The sequence below is a fragment of the Calliopsis andreniformis genome, chromosome 5 (assembly GCF_051401765.1).
Source record: "Calliopsis andreniformis isolate RMS-2024a chromosome 5, iyCalAndr_principal, whole genome shotgun sequence".
Classification (NCBI taxonomy): Eukaryota; Metazoa; Arthropoda; class Insecta; order Hymenoptera; family Andrenidae; genus Calliopsis; species Calliopsis andreniformis.
In genome coordinates, this window is record NC_135066.1 from 21,619,938 (window position 1) to 21,640,591 (window position 20,654).

Below are 20,654 nucleotides of genomic sequence, written 5' to 3' on the forward strand. Positions count from 1 at the left end.
ACCCTGTATAATTATGTGTTAGAAATTTTACTCTGTTGTGTTTCTTTGATGTGTTTAACTCTTGTTTCTGTTGTATTTTCTCGACCTTAAGCGCACTTATTTAATTTTATACTATTCCGGCGTTCTAAGCGTTCAACTGAGGATCAATCGCGTTTCAAAGATACCATTTTTATAATACTATGTAGTGTTAGCAATTATTAATGTAAGTACTATTAAATGTAGAAAAGAAACAGATCTTCCGAAGAGAACCTAATGATAGCATTTAGAAAATTTGTCTACTTTAAGTACAATTAGTCTTAATTATTGTAATTCCTTGTTGCATTAATGTTACATTAACTTCAGTAGCAATAACTCATGCAGTTATTTACGAAAGTAAAGAAATTTAAAGACCTTCTTGATCGTTAGTCTGTCATTTATGGAATAGTCTCCAGTTTGTATTCTGTGCTACATAATCATCGCTTCAGACCTTACGGAATTATTCGCAGATATATGTGTATTGAAAAACGCATACTCTCACTCAAAATGAATTTTCTCGTGCGAGCAGTTCTGCTGCTTGGATTGTCCGTATCAATATCAGTTATTCTTGTAGGAACGCTGTTCTTACGTTTATAATTACTCGTTATTACGTCTTCGAGACTAGTTCAAATTTCTGAATGAAAGTTTTACCTATTCGTTTTGAATTATTTAGTTTTCTATGTAGTTATGCTTCCCTTAAAGGCAAATTAATTATCGATACTCTTGAATATTTTTTATCATATTTCGGCGTTTTAAACAAAGTACGTATTGTTTAGATACGATGATTTGTACAAGTTGAAAAGTTGAATGAAAAAATCTGTAAATAAGATTATCTGTACAAAGAAGTTAAGCTGAAACAAAATTAAGTGACTACTCAAGTCTGAAATTTCTATTATATTATATAATTATCACTAATAATACTGACTCATCTTTCAGAGGTGAACTTGAGTATTCCATCAATTTTGCTTCGAGTCTCTGTAACTGAAACTGAGAACGAAGAAATTTAAATTTTAACTAAACATTTCTTGAAATTCTCGCAAAGATAAATAATAGTAATATTTATGCGTACAATACTGACAAATATTTGTTCTCGTATTTTTATTACTATTTGTAATATTCGTTAGTATTGCATCGCAATAATACAATGGGTGATTAAATTACTGTGATCATTTTAAAATTATTGTTTGAAGTTTGAACAAGAATGGAATTGAAAATACAATCAAAATGAGACCTTCTCCTGCACTCAGAAGAATGATGTAAATTTTGCAATATTATTAAAAATGTATAGGACTATAAATGTGTTAATAGTATGTAACAATGATTTTAAAACTTCTACGAACCACTTGTAATTTTTTAAAATACAAGCATAAATCAATATTTCCTGAAGTCATCACTTGGATCTATAATTTTTCGAATACGTCTTGGAATACCTTCAATATTATATAATAATACTAAAATAAATAATAAATCACCATTAAGTATTTAAGAAAGACATTTAAGAAACTAATTAGTAATACTAAATTTAGTATCTGTACTTAGTGATACAGGTATTTAGAAATTATTATTTAAGAAATACAAATAAATAAACACAAACTCATACATCACTCATATCGTGTCACACTGCTACTAATGAACAAGCACCATAAAGTAGCAGAAAATGGCAACTTGTCAGAAAAATGCATCTGTATGTTGATTATACAACATACCATAGGTACTAAAACTAAATAATAGAATGTTGTTGTCGATATATTAAAATACAATCAAATTAACTAGCAGTGCGTTGAGTGTAGATGTATATTTTAATGTTAGTGTTGTCATAACATCATCGAAAGCATAAAATACGTAACTTTTTCATCTGATCATAATAATTTGATTACCCTTTGTATTACAAAAAATTTCATTCGTAACTAGATTCAGACGTCAGGAAATAAAAGTCGGTGAAACGCAGCGATGAAGAAAATTGAACTTGCTCTGAAAGCAATTCTTCGCAGTTTCGCTCTTGCTTACTTCGTAGGTGAATCTTATATTCTCGTTCGATTTTTCATCTTTCATAAGGCCCGATTGAATTCCCCAGAAAAGTCAAAAGGATTTGATCAGGGAGGAATGATGTTTCAGTCAATCCGGTCTGCGCGTTTACAGGGTCCTACAGTTCCATGAAACGTATCGAATCTTCGGCGATCGTGCAAAATCGAGGAATCCTTCTGCGAATGTCCTCAAAGAAGATCAAGACGCTCCGTAAACGCAAGCAGAGTTGTCTGGTGGACTGATCTTTTCCACTGGTAAAACTGCTGCTCTGTGCCACTCATCTCGCACCTAAGATTTAAGAAATTCATTTATTTGAAAATTTTATTATTTTACAAAAGGCTCACGTTAGAGATAATTGTGAAAGAAAGATATCAATGATTATCACTGAATATTATAAGAGTGGAAAAATGTGAAAAGTTATATTTTCAATTTTTGCAAGAGAGCTTTTTTGAAACTTAGAACGTTCTCAAACAATTGTATATTGTCAAAACTGAATTAAACAAACTACTCAGATATCACATCGAGTAACTTTATAGAAGAAAGAGTAGAGAAAACTAATGATGGAATAAGTCATTTATTTTAGAATTCAGATTTGAGGAAACTAACAAATTAACAAAGTGTTGTGTTTTATGTAAGATATGATTAGTTTTATTTTTAAAATATTAAATCCTTGATTAAGAACTTAAATTTCGTCAGGATGGTTTCGACAATGTATTAGTCATTATTTGACAGTAGATGTAAGTATACAGGTAAATTTTTTGATTTTTAAACAATTAACCATTAAATGTTCATAAATTTAGCAGCTGTCTTTCGTGTTTATAATCATTTTTTAGGGTTGTCTTAAATAGTCAATTTTTTTATATAGTTAATTTTTCGAAACACTCTATAGACTATGAACGATTTTAAATACAAGCCTGGTAAAATTTCAGAGAAACATATACGAGCTTGACACATTTCCAAAATCTGCATTCCTAAAATCGTACAAATGAAGGCTTGTGTAAAATTGGAAAGATAGATATAATATAGTATATTAGCTACAAGGAATTAACAGTTTAATTTTGCATTGAATTCAATGATAAATATCTGCACTCAGTTAATTAAAAACGTACAACCAACCTGTTCTACTTTAGCAAATACCCTCAACAAATTGAGGCCAGCTAATTTTTTAATGTCTTCCTCCGTCCATGTTGGATCCTCCAGCAGGGTAGCCAACAATTGAGGATACCTTGAAACGTCTTCCAATCCAGTAGGAGTACTGAAATCAATATCAGTGTTGATAGATATTTCTAGTCAGTTTTGCCATTCGTTTTACCACTCAGAGAATGAAAGGTCACAGGCAAGGTGTAATTAATTCCGATGCTGCGTATCAACGAAAATAGTGATGTATAAAGCTTAAGTCTTTGAAGTTGTACAGCTTAATCTTAACTCTTTATTAGCAATTATTTTGTTACTAACACGATCAGCAATCTGGATCGTTTATGTCCACCAAAGACTGTTTTGATGTTTTAAGCTTTTAAAAAATCTACGAAAATCCTGTGTTATTTCTCAATGTCTCTAGATTACCGTTTAATAGTTTTCATTCGTAAACGTTGCATGATTTCTATGTCTTAAAATATCCAAATTGCTGATAGAGAGTTAAAGGCTGAGAGTTTGACTACTGTATCGTTTAAAACTCAAGTTTTCGAAGCTTTAAAATTAAAGCTTTAACTGTTGTTCCTTGAAGCTGTCGAGATTAGAGTAAAGATATCGACAAGAATTCTACTTTTTGACTCAGTGTGCTTTAATAATACTAAATGCGAGCAATTTCATGATTTACAAGCTCGCCTAAATGTTCATGTTCTTTGCGAATTATTCTAAATTCAAACATGGGCACAACTGTTAATGCTTCATTGAGCCCAGCATCGGTAATGAGGATTCTCTGAATGCGCAATGTATCGAGGAAACTCAAAAGATAATTACAAATTTATCCCGTCGAAGCCAGCTCCTATTCCAACGTGATCGATCCCAGCCACCTTCCGAATGTGATTGATGTGTGCTGAAACAGCATTGCCCTTTAATAAACTTCATCGCGCCGAGGCGTTTCAAATGTCGACTTCATTATTTCCAATTTGCAGTGTTGCTAGCGTTTTACTTTTCAAGTAAAATGCGTCTCTGTTTGACTCTTAATTAATATCTATTCAATGGTTGATCGGTTTTCCGTCGATACATGCAAATACAGTTGAACCGAAGAAACGAATCAATTTATGCGAATTTGAATATGTTTACGTACTTTTAAAAACATTTATGTCTATATTTTTACTAGTGGCTGCAATATTGAGGCAAATATTTAATTAGATTATCTTTCGTGTACAAATTGTTTAAATTGTACTTTACAGATTTATATTTTAACCTTGAATATAAGCAAAATTAAATGAAAAATCATGCATGATCTGTTTGAAATGTATGGGTATTGGAAAATGTAGATAAAAAGTTTACAAATATTTTAAATGATTATATATAAGTTTGAAGCTTTAATAATTTGTAATTAACTGATGCTGATCTAATAATTCTGTTTTATAGCAGACGCATTTTCATTTGTGAGGATTTAATGGCTTTTAAATTAGTAACATCGAAATTATACATAATACTTCTATAAATATATAATGTATAATGTATAATGTATAATGTATAATGTACAATGCATAATGTAGAATGTATAATATACATATAATATATTGATAAAAGTAATTTCTAAGGTGAATGTGTGTCCTTTTAAAAACTGAATATGTCATTGTGTAAATGTTTTGATAATATGATATGTCTACAATAATGTAATGAGAATTAATTAATTTTGCTTTTGTGTTTTACATATTTATTTTTCCATAAAAACTTCCAAAAAGTTTGTCATAGACAGGTACGTGTTTGACATTTATTTTAATGTCTACTACAGCGATGTTCAAATACCTACAAGGCGAGCGCGAGTGGCCAAAAATGCCCGGAATTGCTGGCGAGCGGTTTTAAGGCTGACTTTGGCAGCAGAGAGGAGAGTTGTCGAAACTACTGTAAGGCCCTGCCCAGACAGGATTGCCGCGAACGCGACCATAGCTGAATATACCCCGCGACGATAGATACATAAAGAAGACGTGCTGCAGACAGAGTTAAAAGATTTCGGGGATGACGGAAAATACCTGAAAAACTTTGAAGGAATGCGTAAGCAATGTTCTGGGCGAACATCTCGAAGCTGTCTGAACGGGTGATCGCCCGCGCGGTGTCCAGATAGACCAAAGTGGCGCTGTCCCGTGCGCTGCGATGGGTATTTTTAGAAAAATGAAAAGCAAGTCGTTGTTTGTATATAAAATGCAGGTTACAACTACGTAGAAGTATGGCGCAAAGCACTATTTATATCAAAACTGCAATTGCAGTCGGATACAGGCAACTAGAATTAATAAAAGACCATGTATGTTATCATTAATACGAGTTGACTTAAAGTCGAACCGATCGCTGTACAAGGATTAGTGGTAAGTAACGGAAAAAACGTTCAACGGAAAATATATAACAATGTTGTACAGATTATTAGTAATGATAGTAATACTAATGTAGGAACAGAAAAGAAGTGCGAGTGTGAATGTGAGAGTAAATGCAAGTGTGAGTGCGAAGACAAGTGCGAGCAGGTCAAGGCGAGAGGCCAACGTACGCGAATAATAACAAACAAGAAAATAGCCGAATATGAAGAAGAATTATTAGGTGGAGACGTTAGTGTAACAACACACGGTCTTCCCTCTCACTCTATTTATTACTATCTCCCTCTATCTATTACTATCTCTCTCTATCTATTGCTATCTCTCTCTACCTATCACCATCTCTCTCTATATTTGTATCTTTCTAATACTTTATTATTCTATTACTGCGTATTCTATTACCCTAACACTAATTAATATTTTTGTACGTTATTTTTATACCATATATTATAAGTTTCAATTATATGTTAACATAAAAGCAACGTATATCGTCCGATTTCATTCACGATTAGAATAAGAACACTATTAGAAAGTAAGACATTACGCATGCGCTAACTCCGACTAGCGGGTATATAAGGAGCTGCGAAAGCAGCAAGACACACTTTTCTCTGGCATCGGGTTCCGAACAAACGAAGATTTTGGAGGCAGCTGATATACTCATCCAGTGAGGTCGAGACTGCTCCTCTAGAGGTAGCGACTGTTTTCCAGCGATCAACAGTATTTGATGTTCCTTTACAGGTTCAGTCTGAAGTAACCTTATGACAGGTGCACTACGACGATTCCTGTGAAGTGCAGTACGGGCGACATCTTGGAGGAAGCTGATATACTAATAGATCGAGACCGCTCCTTTAGAGGTAGCGACCGTTCTAGCAAATAGTAGTTGATGCTCCTTTAATATAGAGTTCGTGCTCGCCAGAAGCAGACGAATTGCCTGCCAACAAGCGCTAGAAGCCATTCCTAGTCGGACACACTTCTAAGACCGCTCCTGAAGAGTCTTTTCTCCAAGGTAGCGACTGATGTAGAAAAGACAACGAAGGGCTTACGGATGCTTAGGCAATTAAGGCAAAGATTATATGTTTCATGGAACCTTGAGACCGGTCTGAGGTTATAGCCACCTATAACTATGGCAGCGACCAGAGCGTGCGAGACAAGATCTATTGCATAAACACACATACAATACACTTCGCCTTGTATAGAGGATCCTCTACCACGAAGAATATAAATAATCACATAACCTAACTCTCGTTCAACGACATATATATCGTATTTTCATAACTCTTGCGTTGTCGAGATAATTGGTAGATAATTATAATGGTAGATAATTTATAATATATAAATAATCACATAACCTAACTCTCGTTCAACGACATATATATCGTATTTGCATAACTCTTGCGTTATCGAGGTAATTGGTAGATAATTATAATATAACCTCACATATAGATAATCACACATAATATAACCTCATATTATCTTATGATTTTATTTAACCAAATGAGAATAGTTATCAATGTTGTATTAACGTTAGGATTAGAATAGGTATTATTGAATAAATTATTGTTAAGAAAGATATAAGCTTTGGATTTTAACTCCTTAACCGCATGCCACACGAACCCCCATCTTTTCGTCCATTGGAAAGCCGCTCTTCCATGGACAACGTAGCATCGGTTTAGGGACGTTACATTAGTAAAAATAAAAGTCCGTGCTTTGAACTTAGGTATTGACAACCCACGAGGTCGAAGTGCGACCGAAAGGCGAAAAACGGAGTTGAGTTGCAACCGTCATGGTGATAAGTCGAAGCGAGGCGATAGGAATTTATCGTAGGGTTATTATAGCTGTAAGGTCCAGTTTCGAATATAGTGATTAAGACAACTTAGTGCAATTCATTCTGTACCATGAACTACTACACTTTCGAATCCCTGATCCTACACTAACAATAGTAAGTTATGTAGTGACAATTATTGTGAATTTACATGCTGTTGTAATAGAATGGGCGAAAGAAATTGGAAGACATTTGGTATCGAAAGGAATTGGATATACCGTTCTAATGATCTATCTGAAATGGCTTTCTGGATCACTGTATAGGTAAGTGTACATAACAAGTTCGACCAATGAATGAAACTGGTTATAAATCTCGTTTGCGTGGAAAGGACGAGTAAAATTCTGAACGAATAAGATTCGCGCTCTTATCAATTGTCACCTCGCTTGTTTCTACTTCAATTAGATAAGAAATTCCATGAGATTTGTAAACAAATTTCATTCATTGGCCGAAAGTGATGCACTAATATCTGCCTATTGGCTCGCTGTCTTTCAACACTAGTTCCGATCTCGGAGTTGTTTTGTCAAGTCGAAAGCGGTAAATGATACAAGGGTTCGATGCGACGAGCTCACTCACTCCTTTGTAAAACTATGCTCTGCTGCTCTCGCTCTAGCTTGCTACGAGCATAATGACAGTAGAACTTGCACTCCTAACTGTAGGTCCGCTACCTACCTTTAGCGTGTTCGGGCATCTTTTGCGTTCAGCGATTATGAATTAAATGCAATAAACGCGCACAAGTATCGGTCATTTACTTAAAACTAGGTATACTGTTGCTTCCACTGTTTCATTTATTTTTAAAAAAGATGCTTTTAAAATGGCCAGAGATTGAAAATAGGTGAGACAAATTTTTCAATGCAACAGACAATATACATCGCTATTAAAGGTATTTCTGTTCAGTCTTCTTAAGTCAACTCGTATTAATGATTACCTACATTGTCTTTTATCAATTCTAGATGCCTGTATCCGTCTGCAATTGCAGTTTTGATATAAATAAAACTTTGCACCATACTTCTCTGTAGTTGCCACCTGCATTTTGCATACAAACAACGACTTGCTTTTTATTTTTCTAAAAATATATCCCGTCGCAGCGCACGGGACTACGCCAATTTGGTCTATCTGGACACTGAGGTAAGCGATTCACCGCGCTGGCGATCACCCGTTCAGACAGCTTCGAGATGTTCGCCCCGAACATTGCCTACGCATTCCTTCGAAGTTCCTCGGGTACTTTCAGTCATTCTCGCAATCTTTTAACTCTGTCTGCAGTACATCTTCTTCACGTATCTATTCTCTCAGGATGTTCTCAGCTATGGTCGCGTTCGCGGCGATCCTGTTTGAACGGGGCTTAAAGACAGTCCTGAAGGAGTGAGGAAACCGCTCGGAGTAGGCCGCTTTAGAGCGATTTCAGAGAATGCCAGACGCCCGCGGGTACTCAACTTGAGAATATTTTCATTCGTGTTTATGAAAAGGTACAATTTAAAAAATCGGTTACTTGTTTTCTTCTTTTTGTATGTTAAAGGAACCATGAAACGTTCATTTTTCCTTGACAAAATGTTTATATGTATACAACAGTGGGAACGTTAAATGTCAAATTAAAATCTTCAGTACTATAATATTTGCACATAAATCAGTACTACATTATAGATATTATTTAAAATAGTATTTTATTTATTTATTGTATTTCTAAAATCATATTCACTACTTGTTGCATCGTTTTTCATTATAGATATAATATAATTTGTTTATAATCATTTCTATTAATTTTTATTCATAAAAATTTCCTAAGTAAAATGCAGCAGTTCTTGTCACTAGAATAATACTAACTTACCACATCAGATTGTCTTACATTTTACGAATATATTTACACTTTCAGCGTTAAGCTTCTGTCAGACACTCCTAGAATTTTCTTCGTATTTCACCCCAGAAGTGTAGGCATCTGGCCATCGTCAAATCCCAACAGTTCTTTCCAAACCCATCCCTACAACCATAAACGACCTCCCTGCCAAAAACACAAAACTTTCTCTTATCCATGTTTCCCCACTAAGCTTTTCCCTTGTCCTTTCACTTGCTCATTTCAGGCAGATATAGCTAGACCTCCGAATACTTCACATTGCTTTAGTGGAGAATTTTAATAAAGACTATCGAAAACTATACCTTATCATTTCGTTTCTAAATTTGTCATTCTCCGGGTATACGACACGAAAATTTTGGCGCGTTCGATAGGACCCGTCGTTGGTAAAAGAATAGTTAGACTTTAAAGTGTTCTTTACCTGTGGATTTTTATAATGTCGGAAGACAACAGTGTCGACCCCGAGAGTCTGCATGGATCCAACATCCATCACAGCGAAGTAAATCGACATTGGTACATCCAGAGGTGTACACATTCGGCAAGACGGCAAGTACACATTCGAATTTTGTTGCTTGATAATTGCCTTTGTTACTCAGTATCATATTACGATGTCGACACCAACTTCCCCAGATAATTTCTTAGATCCATCCAACTCTTCATCCGATTTCCCGACACAATTTTTATGTAACTTAATTCCTAAGAAATTTACCGATAATAGATTCGAGCTTGGACAATTTATAGCCAATTGTAATAACGCGGACGAACTAGCTTCTGACAGGCAGAAAACCCTATTATTATTCTTTTATTCTTTCGAGAATTTCCGGAAACACGAAGGAACAACTTGCTGTTTAAAATTTTCGCAACTGAAGAGAATTGAAAGAACAACTCAATAGGTTATACCGAGATAAAAAACATTACTGTCAAGTAATGGAGGAGTTAAACAACAGTAGGCAACTATCTGCTGAGACCATCAGCGCTTTTTATCAAAGGCTATTAACATTGTCGTCAAAAGCACTCAGTGCAATACAGTAATACGCGACTGACCCTTTAGAAATACCGGGAAAGAAAAAATCAGTGAAAGAGACGACTTTAAATCGATACCATACGACGTTTACCATAGTCACCCACAAATCTCTTAGATGCTCAAGTAGGATTTCGATAATTTAAATTCCGCGTATACCGCCGCGATTTCAGAAGAACGAGCTTTAAATATGCATAGATACACTAGGCAAAAATCTTATAATATTTGCGGACGGACTAATCACGATACATTCCAATGCAGATTAAAATCATCTATTTCCGCTTGTAATGGAACTGTTAATAACATTCAAGTTTCGAATCAAAACCAAAATCATTTTCGCAGTCAACGTCAGTATTAAGCCCGTAATGAAATTCAACAACTCTATACGCATAATCGTTTTCAACCAGAAAACCAAGTTAATTCGAACTCAAGTGTCAACCCCCCTAAGGTTTATAATTACTGTAAAAAATCAGGTCACTTGGTCGTCAAACACAGAAAAAGACAGAATAATAATAATCGAAAGAATCAATTAGCGAGTCAAAGCACCCCTCGGGCGGAATATGCCGCGGTACATTTAAACTCTCAGGAATCCCCAGCGACGGACACTACGCTGGAGGACCAAATTGCACAATTAACGGTGTTCGAGAACTAAACGTTTCAATCCAACATAATAACTTGGATTATATTAAAGCATATTCACTGTACTCGAAAAACATTGATAAAACCTTCAAATTTCTAGTAGATATAGGCGCAAACGTCTCTCTCATTAAAACTTGTAAATTAGATTCGAATACCCCCTTTAATTCAAAGCATAAATTGATATTACACGGTTTTAGCGCAAATATTCCCATAGAGATGGTGGGCAGCTGTCAGATCCCTATACAATTTCAAGATTGTATTATCGGTATTAAATTCTAGATCCTAAATCAAGCAACAAACGTCCCATTTGATGGCTTATTAGGAAGAGATTTTTTGCAGGAAGAATCTGCGACTACCGATTATCAATCTCATACACTAACACTTAAATCATTGCCAATTTCAATTCAGTAAGTCCTCAAAAATTCGAAAATCTAAGCATAAACCTAATTAATCTCAAAGCTCGAACAAAGACTCTTATTGAGATTGAGGTAAAAAACCCCGAAATTCGGGAAGATATTATTCCGGAATTTAAATTGCTAAAGGAAGTCTATTTAACAAAAGCAATCACTAAAGTAAGAGAGAATAATAAAGCCTATGCAACCATTTTGAATACGCGAATAATAGATCAGAAAATAGAGTGAATTTCTGTATGTTTAGAACAACTTCCGCAAAAGACTACCCCTCTGTTATTAAATAACTCAAACACTTTTCAATCAAATCGTAATGAGCTGTTGAAAGAAAATCTGAGGTTAGATTCATTTGAATTTAGATGAAAAAATGTTAGTCTTAGATATTTGCACAGAATATAACGATATATTTCATTTACCAGATGATATTTTAACTGTAATGAATGCTATCGAACATGAAATTTACGTAACCGATTCTACTCCTGTTTACACAAAATCTTATAGATATCCAGAAATCCAAAAGGTTGAAGTAAACAAATAGATCGACAAAATGCTCAAACAGGGAATAATACGACCTTCTGTATCTCCATGGTCAGCCCCCTCTGTGGGTTATACCCAAGAAATTAGGTTCGTCGAGTGAACGAAAATGAAAAATCGTAATTGATTATAGGCGATTGAACGAAGTAACGGTCGGTGACGCGTTCCCCCTACCCAACATTAAAGATGTTCTAGGTCAGGTAGACCATTCGAAACATTTTACAACTCTAGATTTAGCCTCCGGTTTCCATCAAGTTCCGATGCGAGATTCTGACAAACGGAAAGCCGTCGGGTCATTATGAATTCACAAGAATGCCATTTGAGCTTAGGAACGCGCCTGCAACCTTCAAAAGGCTGATGAACGCGATTTTAACAGAATTACAAGGTCTTCAATGTTTTGTCTATAACTATGATATCGTTTTTGCGCATCATCAGTTCAAGAGCATCCTATGAAATTGAGGGCAGTTTTCGATCATCTCAGAGAAAATAATCTCAAATTACAACCTGACAAATGTGAGTTTACGCGACAAGAGGTGGCATATTTAGGCCGTATTATATCAGGTAAAGGTGTACAGCCGAACCCAGAAAAGGTTAACGCTATTGCTAAATTTCTCACTCCTAAAAATCAGAAGGATGTCAAGGTTTTCTTAGATCTTATTTGTTATTATAGAAAATTTATAAAAGACTTCGCGAAGGTAGCTAAACCTCTAATAGCTGTATCCCTAAAAGATACTCCTTTTGCGTGGACCTCCCAACACTCAAATTCTTTCGATGAATTCCGGCGAATATTAGCTACGCAACCAATCCTCCAATATCCTAATTGTAATAGAGTATTTCTTCTCACTACCAATGCTTCTAATTACGCGATAGGTTCTGTATTAAGTCAAGGTACAAGCGGGAAAGACGTCCCCGTTGCGTACGCTTCTCATACATTAAGTAAGAGTAAACAGAATTATAGTACCACGGAAAAGGAGCTGCTCGCTATTTTGTGGAGCGTTAAACATTTTAGACCCTACCTATACGGCAGACAGTTTACCATTATAACGGACCTCAAACCATTGATTTGGCTGTTCAATTGCAAGGACCCGGGAAGTCGATTAGTACGCTGACGACTAAAGCTAGAAGAGTACAATTATAAAATAGTTTACGAAGCAGGGAAACTTAACTCAAACGCGGATGCACTGTCCTATTATCCGACAATAAACGTAGTTCAAAAGGCTCATTCTTTCGAAAACTTAATAGAGTTTCATTATAGAATTCTTAATATTCCAAAAATAAAAACTATCCCCTATGACAAATTTAAATACTTTCCACATGTATTGTTCTATTCAAAAGATTTAGATGATAATAATTTGTTCTTTGAAACCTTACGAAACAATTATGACATGTCCAAAAGAACCCGATGAATTATACTAATTCATTAGACTTGCTAAGGATTCTCAGGTAACATATCTTTGTATCTGTAAGACACTTCATTTTGATAAATTAGAATACAAGGAAGTATTTTATTCATTGCAGACTTTATATAAACATTTACAAGAAACCAACTATGTAGAGAACCTTTACATTCACGATGTTACAATCAATAATAAAAATATAGAAAGGGATATGTTGGGAGAAATTATACATTATATCTTCAGGGACGCGAATGTCATACCTATTATATTAAATATTGAACGAATTACTCCTAAGTCGCAGAAAGAAATCACAAGAATATTACAAGAAAATCACGATTCCAAATTAGCAGGCCATTCTGGTTTCCTTAAGACGTATAAGAGAATTAAAGAATATTATAAATGGGATGCTATGAAAAAAGACATTAAAAATTATATAAAGAAATGCTCATCTTGTCAGGCCAACAAAACTAATTTCCGACCCTCGAAAGCCCCAATGGAACATCCAATAAACCATTCGAAATATTTGCCATTGACGTTGTTGGGTCTCTACCTTAGACCATAAATAATAATCGCTATATAGTAACTATGCAGGACGACCAAACTAAGTTTTCATATGCCGTACCTATACAAAATCGTGAAGCGCAAACCCTCGCCACAGAACTTTCTAAATTCATAACACTATTCGGAATCCCTAGGATTATATTTATTGATCAAGGAACCGATTTTATGTCACAATTAATGAAGGACCTCATCAAGTTATTTAACACCAAGCACTTATTATCTTCTCCTTATCACCTTCAGACAAATGGAATACTAGAAAGGTCACATTTAACTCTAAAGATTATCTTAAATACTATATTAATGACAAACAAATAGACTGAGATGAGTTCATAATTTTCGCAATGCTAGCATACAACACGCACGTGCATAAATCAACCAGTATCACTCCATATGAAATACTCTTCGGAAATAAAGCTTCCCTACCTAGTAATATAACACGGGAACCGACATTAAGTTATTCTTACGACGGTTATATAGTTAACTTAAAACAAAAACTAAATTATACACAAAAGTTAACAAGAGACAACTCAATACAGGCTAAAACTAAGTCAAAAACTTATTATGATAATAAAATTGTTTCTCATAATTACAAAATTGATGACTTAGTTTATGTCCTAAACAAACAAGTTACTACGGGATTAAATAAAATAACTCATACCGAATTATAAAGGTCCATCCAAAATAGCAAAAATTAATTCAAATAGCAGTTCAAATTTTAAAAAACAGAAAATTAATAACTTACCATACTAACCTACTGAAACCTTCTGTTTCAGGAGATGAAGACGAATAAATACCAGCACCTATTTACTCTATTAACAGTAGTAGTATCCATCCTTACTATCCCTAATCATGCGTACGAAATTAACAAACCTTATTATGAAATATTTCATTTAAACGACCATACGGGATTATATTACAATCAAATGGGAACCATAAAATTATCGAATTCTCAACTCACTCTATTAACCTACATTAATCTCACCATAGCAGATCAAAAATACGACCTATTATTCCAGAGTTTATACAAAATCTTTGACTATGTGTACTTACAGTTCCAAAGAAACAGTATATAACAACGCAGATTTTTGTCAAAGCTCTCTCAAAAACATACATTCGTATATCATAGCAATCAAAAATAAAATTGAAACCATAAAGTATATGATAAGTAACCAACCGAACATAGGGAAGAAAATAGTAAAAAGAGCATTATTTGACGGCACGTCTCATGTTTTACGCTGGCTATTCGACACTACTAATACTGAAGACGCTAAGTTCTACAAAGAAGCCATAGATTCGATTGTTCTCGAAAACAGAAATATTAATTTACTAATGAAATAGCAAATAGCGGTTATAAGCAACACCATTCAAAATTTTAATTCATTTATCCAAAGCCTCCAAGCTGACGAAGATAAACTTAACGAAAACGTAAAGTTACTTAATAGTTTCTCAAACTCGATGAACAATTATTTAAACGATATTTTTATGCAACGTCTTATTTTAGAATAAATATTCTCATTAACATAGATGCTTTTAGAATTAGATGAGTGCTGTAATTTGGTTACTTCTTCCATTTCACTAGCAAGGTAAAATATATCACACCCACAAATAATATCTCCTCAAAACCCTTTTTCTCAATTGGGCAACATTGTTCTCCAGAATAGCTTGAAATGGCCCATTCCACTAACATATTCTGCTGTATATCAACTCTGAATTTTCCTCTTCTTTCTAAATCTCTATTATGTATCTCCTGCAAAGCTAAACTAATAGTCAATATGTACCCAAATTCTTTCCTTCATAAGTCCTTTCCATGAGTCATCCGTGAACCCTGTCCTCAGTTACTCATTCCTTATCCATTTTCAAACCTTGACCTCAGTGTCTCATCCTCTGATAATCTATTACATCCAAAACAACCTCACTCTTAAAATTGCCGAACATATATATAGATCTAATGCTGATTTCGACAGTCAGACTTTTACTTCTATTCGTCAACAACAGACCATTTAATTGTCCTAAGACTTACATATACGAATATCTATTATACGTTGACAAGTGTACGTTTTTCGTTTAATAATAATATAGTTGTAAGTTTCGTACTTGTAATAAAACATAAAGTTCACGGAACACAACAATTCTAATATGTTCAAATACGACAAATTATATAAATTAAGCGTGGCCTATATTAATAATATATTAGTGTTCGCCATCAAAATCCCGTTAGTCGTAGAAATGCAATATGAGTTTTACAAAATGTCTCAACCACGTAAACCAGACAACCGGACGACCAACGTGCGAGACAACGCTATTTACATCCAACACAGGAGAAATACCTTCATCATATCAGACCTGTACAGTCAAAGGTAACTTTGAGAGATGGTACCACATTCGAAACAATGAATGGATCTTCACCGCCACATATCCATTACATTTGACGCTTACATGCTCCTCGACGCATATCGAGGACGTCAAATTAAAATCAACTGGGATTGTCCAACTCGAGCCTCAATGCAAGGGTTATACCAAGCCGATTATTTTGGAACCGTCGCAAGGCATTATCGCAAATTACAGCCACAGCTCCATAATACATAAAATTCCTGAAGAAGATTGCTGCCCAAAGCATCATGAAAACTCCACAATCATTCTGATACGGTTAGCACCAATGAAAATTACTGATGTCAATACTGAGGAACTCAAATTCTCCAACCATAAGCTTATCCAGTTGAATAACCTCTTACAAAAAGAGCTGAATAAATCAGTCATCGTTCAGCACAATTGGTGGTACACTATCATATTGAGTGCAACAATATTCATTGTTGGAATAATACTCACCATACATTTTTTACGTTCGTGCGGTATGCTCCGCTCAACAGCCAAGTGCCTGTGCCACACTAAGGATCCGAGGTCAATAAACGACGCTTGCTGTTTCAAAATCATTAATACAAACGTCAACGCCGGACCCATAACCAGAAGGCAATTATCAAAACTCCTAGAAGAACAGGATAGATCCAGGTCAGAAGAGAGAACATTCGACCCACTACCAGTCTATTCTACCGATGAATGACGTCTAGACGACCTTTCAACCAGACCTGCTGGACAACACGGATTAAGAAGATCAAAATTTCGTGCACCTTCAATAAACATGGATTGTCCCAATTGCGACTCCCTCGAAAAAGAAAAGTTGAAACCCTATGATTCAGTCCAGTCACTTATTATTTGTTTAAACGATAAAGTAGTATAAGCGTGGATAGAAATGTATAGGACTAATAATTACTATTACTTTCAATTTCTCTAGATTTACTGACACTTACTCTTTAGATTAATCGATTATTTAGACATAAGCAAATATTTGTATGCACTTTATTCATACCTTTAATTTCAGAAGCATTCCAAAGTCCATTTTGTTGACTTAAACCTTTATAATATTTCTATAAAACTTAAACGTGTAAAGCAAATTTTAAATTTTACAAATCGTTTATAATGTTATATATAATTCAACGATGAAAAGAGATCCTAAGTATTCTAGAAATTGGTAAGACTTTATATTACCGTAACATTCTATATCATTCACATATTGTTAGAAAAGAGTTAGCATAGAATTTAATTAATTTACGTTTTGTGGAACCGTAAATTAATCTTAGGATGGGAGGTGTCAGATACTCCTAGAATTTCCTTCGTATTTCACCCCAGAAGCGTAGGCATCTGGCCATCGTCAAATCCCAACAGTTCTTTCCAAACCCTTTCCTACAACCATAAACGACCTCCCTGCCAAGGACCCAAAACTTTCTCTTACCCACTTTTCCCCACTAAGCTTTACCCTTGTCCTTTCACTTGCTCATTTCAGGCAGATATAGCTAGACCTCCGAATAGTTCACATCGCCTTAGTGGAGAATTTTAATAAAGAGTATCGAAAACTATACCTTATCATTTCGTTTCTAATTTCTCATTCTCGGGGTATACGACACTTCGCTCATTACCATTTACAAATATTCCTTTATGAAAAATTAATTAATTATACGTAAATAGAGCCACAGTGAATATGTCACTTAAATATTTTCAATTGCATCAGCATAAATTTTTGTTAAATATGCTAACAGTATCTTCAGATTTTCTAATGAGTAGTTTGACAAGTAAAAAACGACAATGATATCAGTTTTGCCAAAGGTGGATACACTACAGGGAGCAGTGCTGGGTTTCCTGAAAAATGTAGGTTGTAGATGTGTGTACAAAGTACAAAATATTTTTTTTTTAAAAGATCTATTCTAATTTAAACATTTTTTTCGTCGTATATGCATTCTCTGTCATGAAAACAGATCACTGATAATGAGAGTCAAAGTCAATATGAATCTAGGTGAATGAAAAGTTGCGAAAGTATAATCGCATTTCAATCGAAGCTGTTACGAAAAGATGTCTCTTACACAATCGATAGTAACATAGAGTATGAATGATAATATTTTACTTACCAATAACGTCTTTTATGGTGGCGGTGCTGTTGCACGTTATAAAGAATGTATAAAACGGAACCATTGCCACTCCGCCATTTTTAGCCTGTGAACAAATACATCATTGTTAGCTGATCATTGATATATACACACATGTGACATATATTTTGTTCCTATTATTTAGATATTCGAAGTACTCAACACAACTATTATTAAGGTAGTTCTTAGCGAAACGTAGACCTTATAAATTTCGTTAAAATTTTGAGCAGCACTAATTTGGACTACAAGAAATTCTTGTGCAAAGTATGGAATCAATTTACCGAAATTTTAAATGTTAAGAAATTATTAATAAAATTTGACGCATTTTAATACCGTAACATACGCTAAAATCGAAAAAAATGATTCTCAGACATTTTCTATATCTGAAATAGAAACAATATATATTCAAGGATGTTACCAAAATTGGAACGAAGTTATATGGAAATGTTATGAAACGAATGTATGTATTAATTTTAATAAAACTGTCCGAATAGCTTTTCGTAATTGCTAATGAAGACAGAGATTTGTATAAAAATTTGTCTCTCAATTGCAATAAAGCTATTCAATTGTAACTAAACACTAATTATATTAGTTGAATATTCTCCTTTTGTATTGCAATTATTATATTAAAATTTAACCGTTTTCAATTTTATGTTTATTGTTTAATAATGAACTCTCATTTGACCAACATAGTTGACTGAAAACTATCTTAATAAATTTTGAAACTGTTTTTAAGATATGCATAGAAAGTTTGTAAAAAGAATTCTAAGAAATCTAAAACTGTTTCTTTGCAAATTTCATTAATCTTGTTCAGATCGAACTTAAATATCGTACAAAAAACTAATACCCAGAGTCAGTCACACTTTTCAAAAGAGAAAGGTAAACCAAAGACACAAAAACCTTATAACATTGGAAGCCTTAAGTACCCTTAAGTAGCTTTACGAGCTGCAAATATGTCGATCTTGTTGCTGGTGTTATTTACGTATGAACAAATTTTGTATAAAAGGTTTGTCGAGTTAAATCTCGATGAAAATTGATATTTTTGATAAAAAGTGGAGTTAGGAATACAAGATTTTAATTTTTGTATCACTCTTGGTCCAGCAAACCTTTTTTTAAAAGTAACCATGTTTCACTGCAAATAAGTAGTACTGAATTATTAGCTCAACGTATCGCTGGGACTTCGTGGCGTCATTTTTTACTGCGTTATTAAAATTGCAATAACACGCAGGCGCAGTAAGTGCAAAAGTGGAAAGAAGGACGAATTCGTAAAGCCTACAGAGATTACAAGGTACATTCCTGGAATTGAACACGTAGTTTACAATTTCCTCAACTTTAATCTATAGTTCGGATGTATTACGTCGGCAAGGGATATTAAAAAAGTTGCGATTCGAGATGGCGTGCTTTTTGAATACGTCTACTCGTGTACGACTGCAGAACGCACATTAAAATTCGATAAGCAAGCTTGTTTGAACTGGCGTCGTATTCGTAGTCATTCATATTAATTTTATTTGACATCCATTTCCGAAAGACAATTGGAAACGATTTCGATGTTATCGAAATCACCAATTTCTGCCTGATTTTACGTCTATTTCTGCCTTTAGAGTAAAGGGATTGGTTTTCTAGTTTCTTTTTCTCCTATATCCTTCTTTTTCTTCCGGGGACTTCACAAAATATTTGTAAATAAGTACAGCATAAAACAGTAGTTAAATCGTTGGAGATAGAAGGAAACCTTTCTTATCATTTTTTATCCAGACTTTGATATTTTTGAATCTAAATCTCTGCCACATTCTTCAGTTATTTGTGTTTATATCGCGGTTATTTTACGTACGTTGTTTCTCACATATTAAATCTTTATTTTAGTAGATTAGAATTATTACGTTAGACTTTGGGTAAATATTTATAACATCCTTGTTTCAGTAGAATGAAAGCATAGAAATCGTAACAAAGCATAAAAATGAAAACACTGTGCAGGTAATTTACTTCACATCTATTTCGTCTATACATTTTTAATTGATATGACGTCAGAACTAGCTTGAGTGAATTATCAGTGCCGAATTCCCGATAAGAATCGAAAGAGTGGAAGGACATAATATTTATCCATCTCGGGCAGCTTGGAATGGACCAAGCCACTGTGCGATAGGTATCTACTTTTATCTGGTCCTTTTTATCCCCATTTCCCATCGAAAAGTACTGAATGAACTAATCTAAAAGAGACAATGGTCTGTTATCTACTCCATACCTAACCTGACTTAAACTATGTGGTAGCCGGCATTAATTGCGGCAGTAGTGTGCCCCAGCTAATATGTTACCAGCTAGCTCATCGTTCGCGTTCTGATTATTAGTGTAACTCATTCGCCTTGTTTCTTCGTTATGATCAAGCTGCTATTAATCTTGCTGAAAGAAATAGGAAGCATT

At 34.3% G+C, this 20,654-nt stretch overlaps 1 protein-coding gene across 1 annotated transcript in view; it reads right to left on the reverse strand.

Moving 5' to 3' along the window:
* Positions 1 to 2,238: 2,238 nt before the first annotated feature.
* Positions 2,239 to 20,654, reverse strand: part of LOC143179325 (dipeptidase 1) — a 418,835-nt gene continuing 400,419 nt past the window's right edge. The window contains exons 9-12 of the mRNA XM_076378510.1: positions 18,222 to 18,306; positions 4,000 to 4,075; positions 3,157 to 3,295; positions 2,239 to 2,328 (exon numbers count right to left, since the gene is read on the reverse strand). Coding sequence (XP_076234625.1) covers positions 2,239 to 2,328; positions 3,157 to 3,295; positions 4,000 to 4,075; positions 18,222 to 18,306 — 390 coding nt within the window. The remainder of the gene's footprint in view (positions 2,329 to 3,156; positions 3,296 to 3,999; positions 4,076 to 18,221; positions 18,307 to 20,654) is intronic.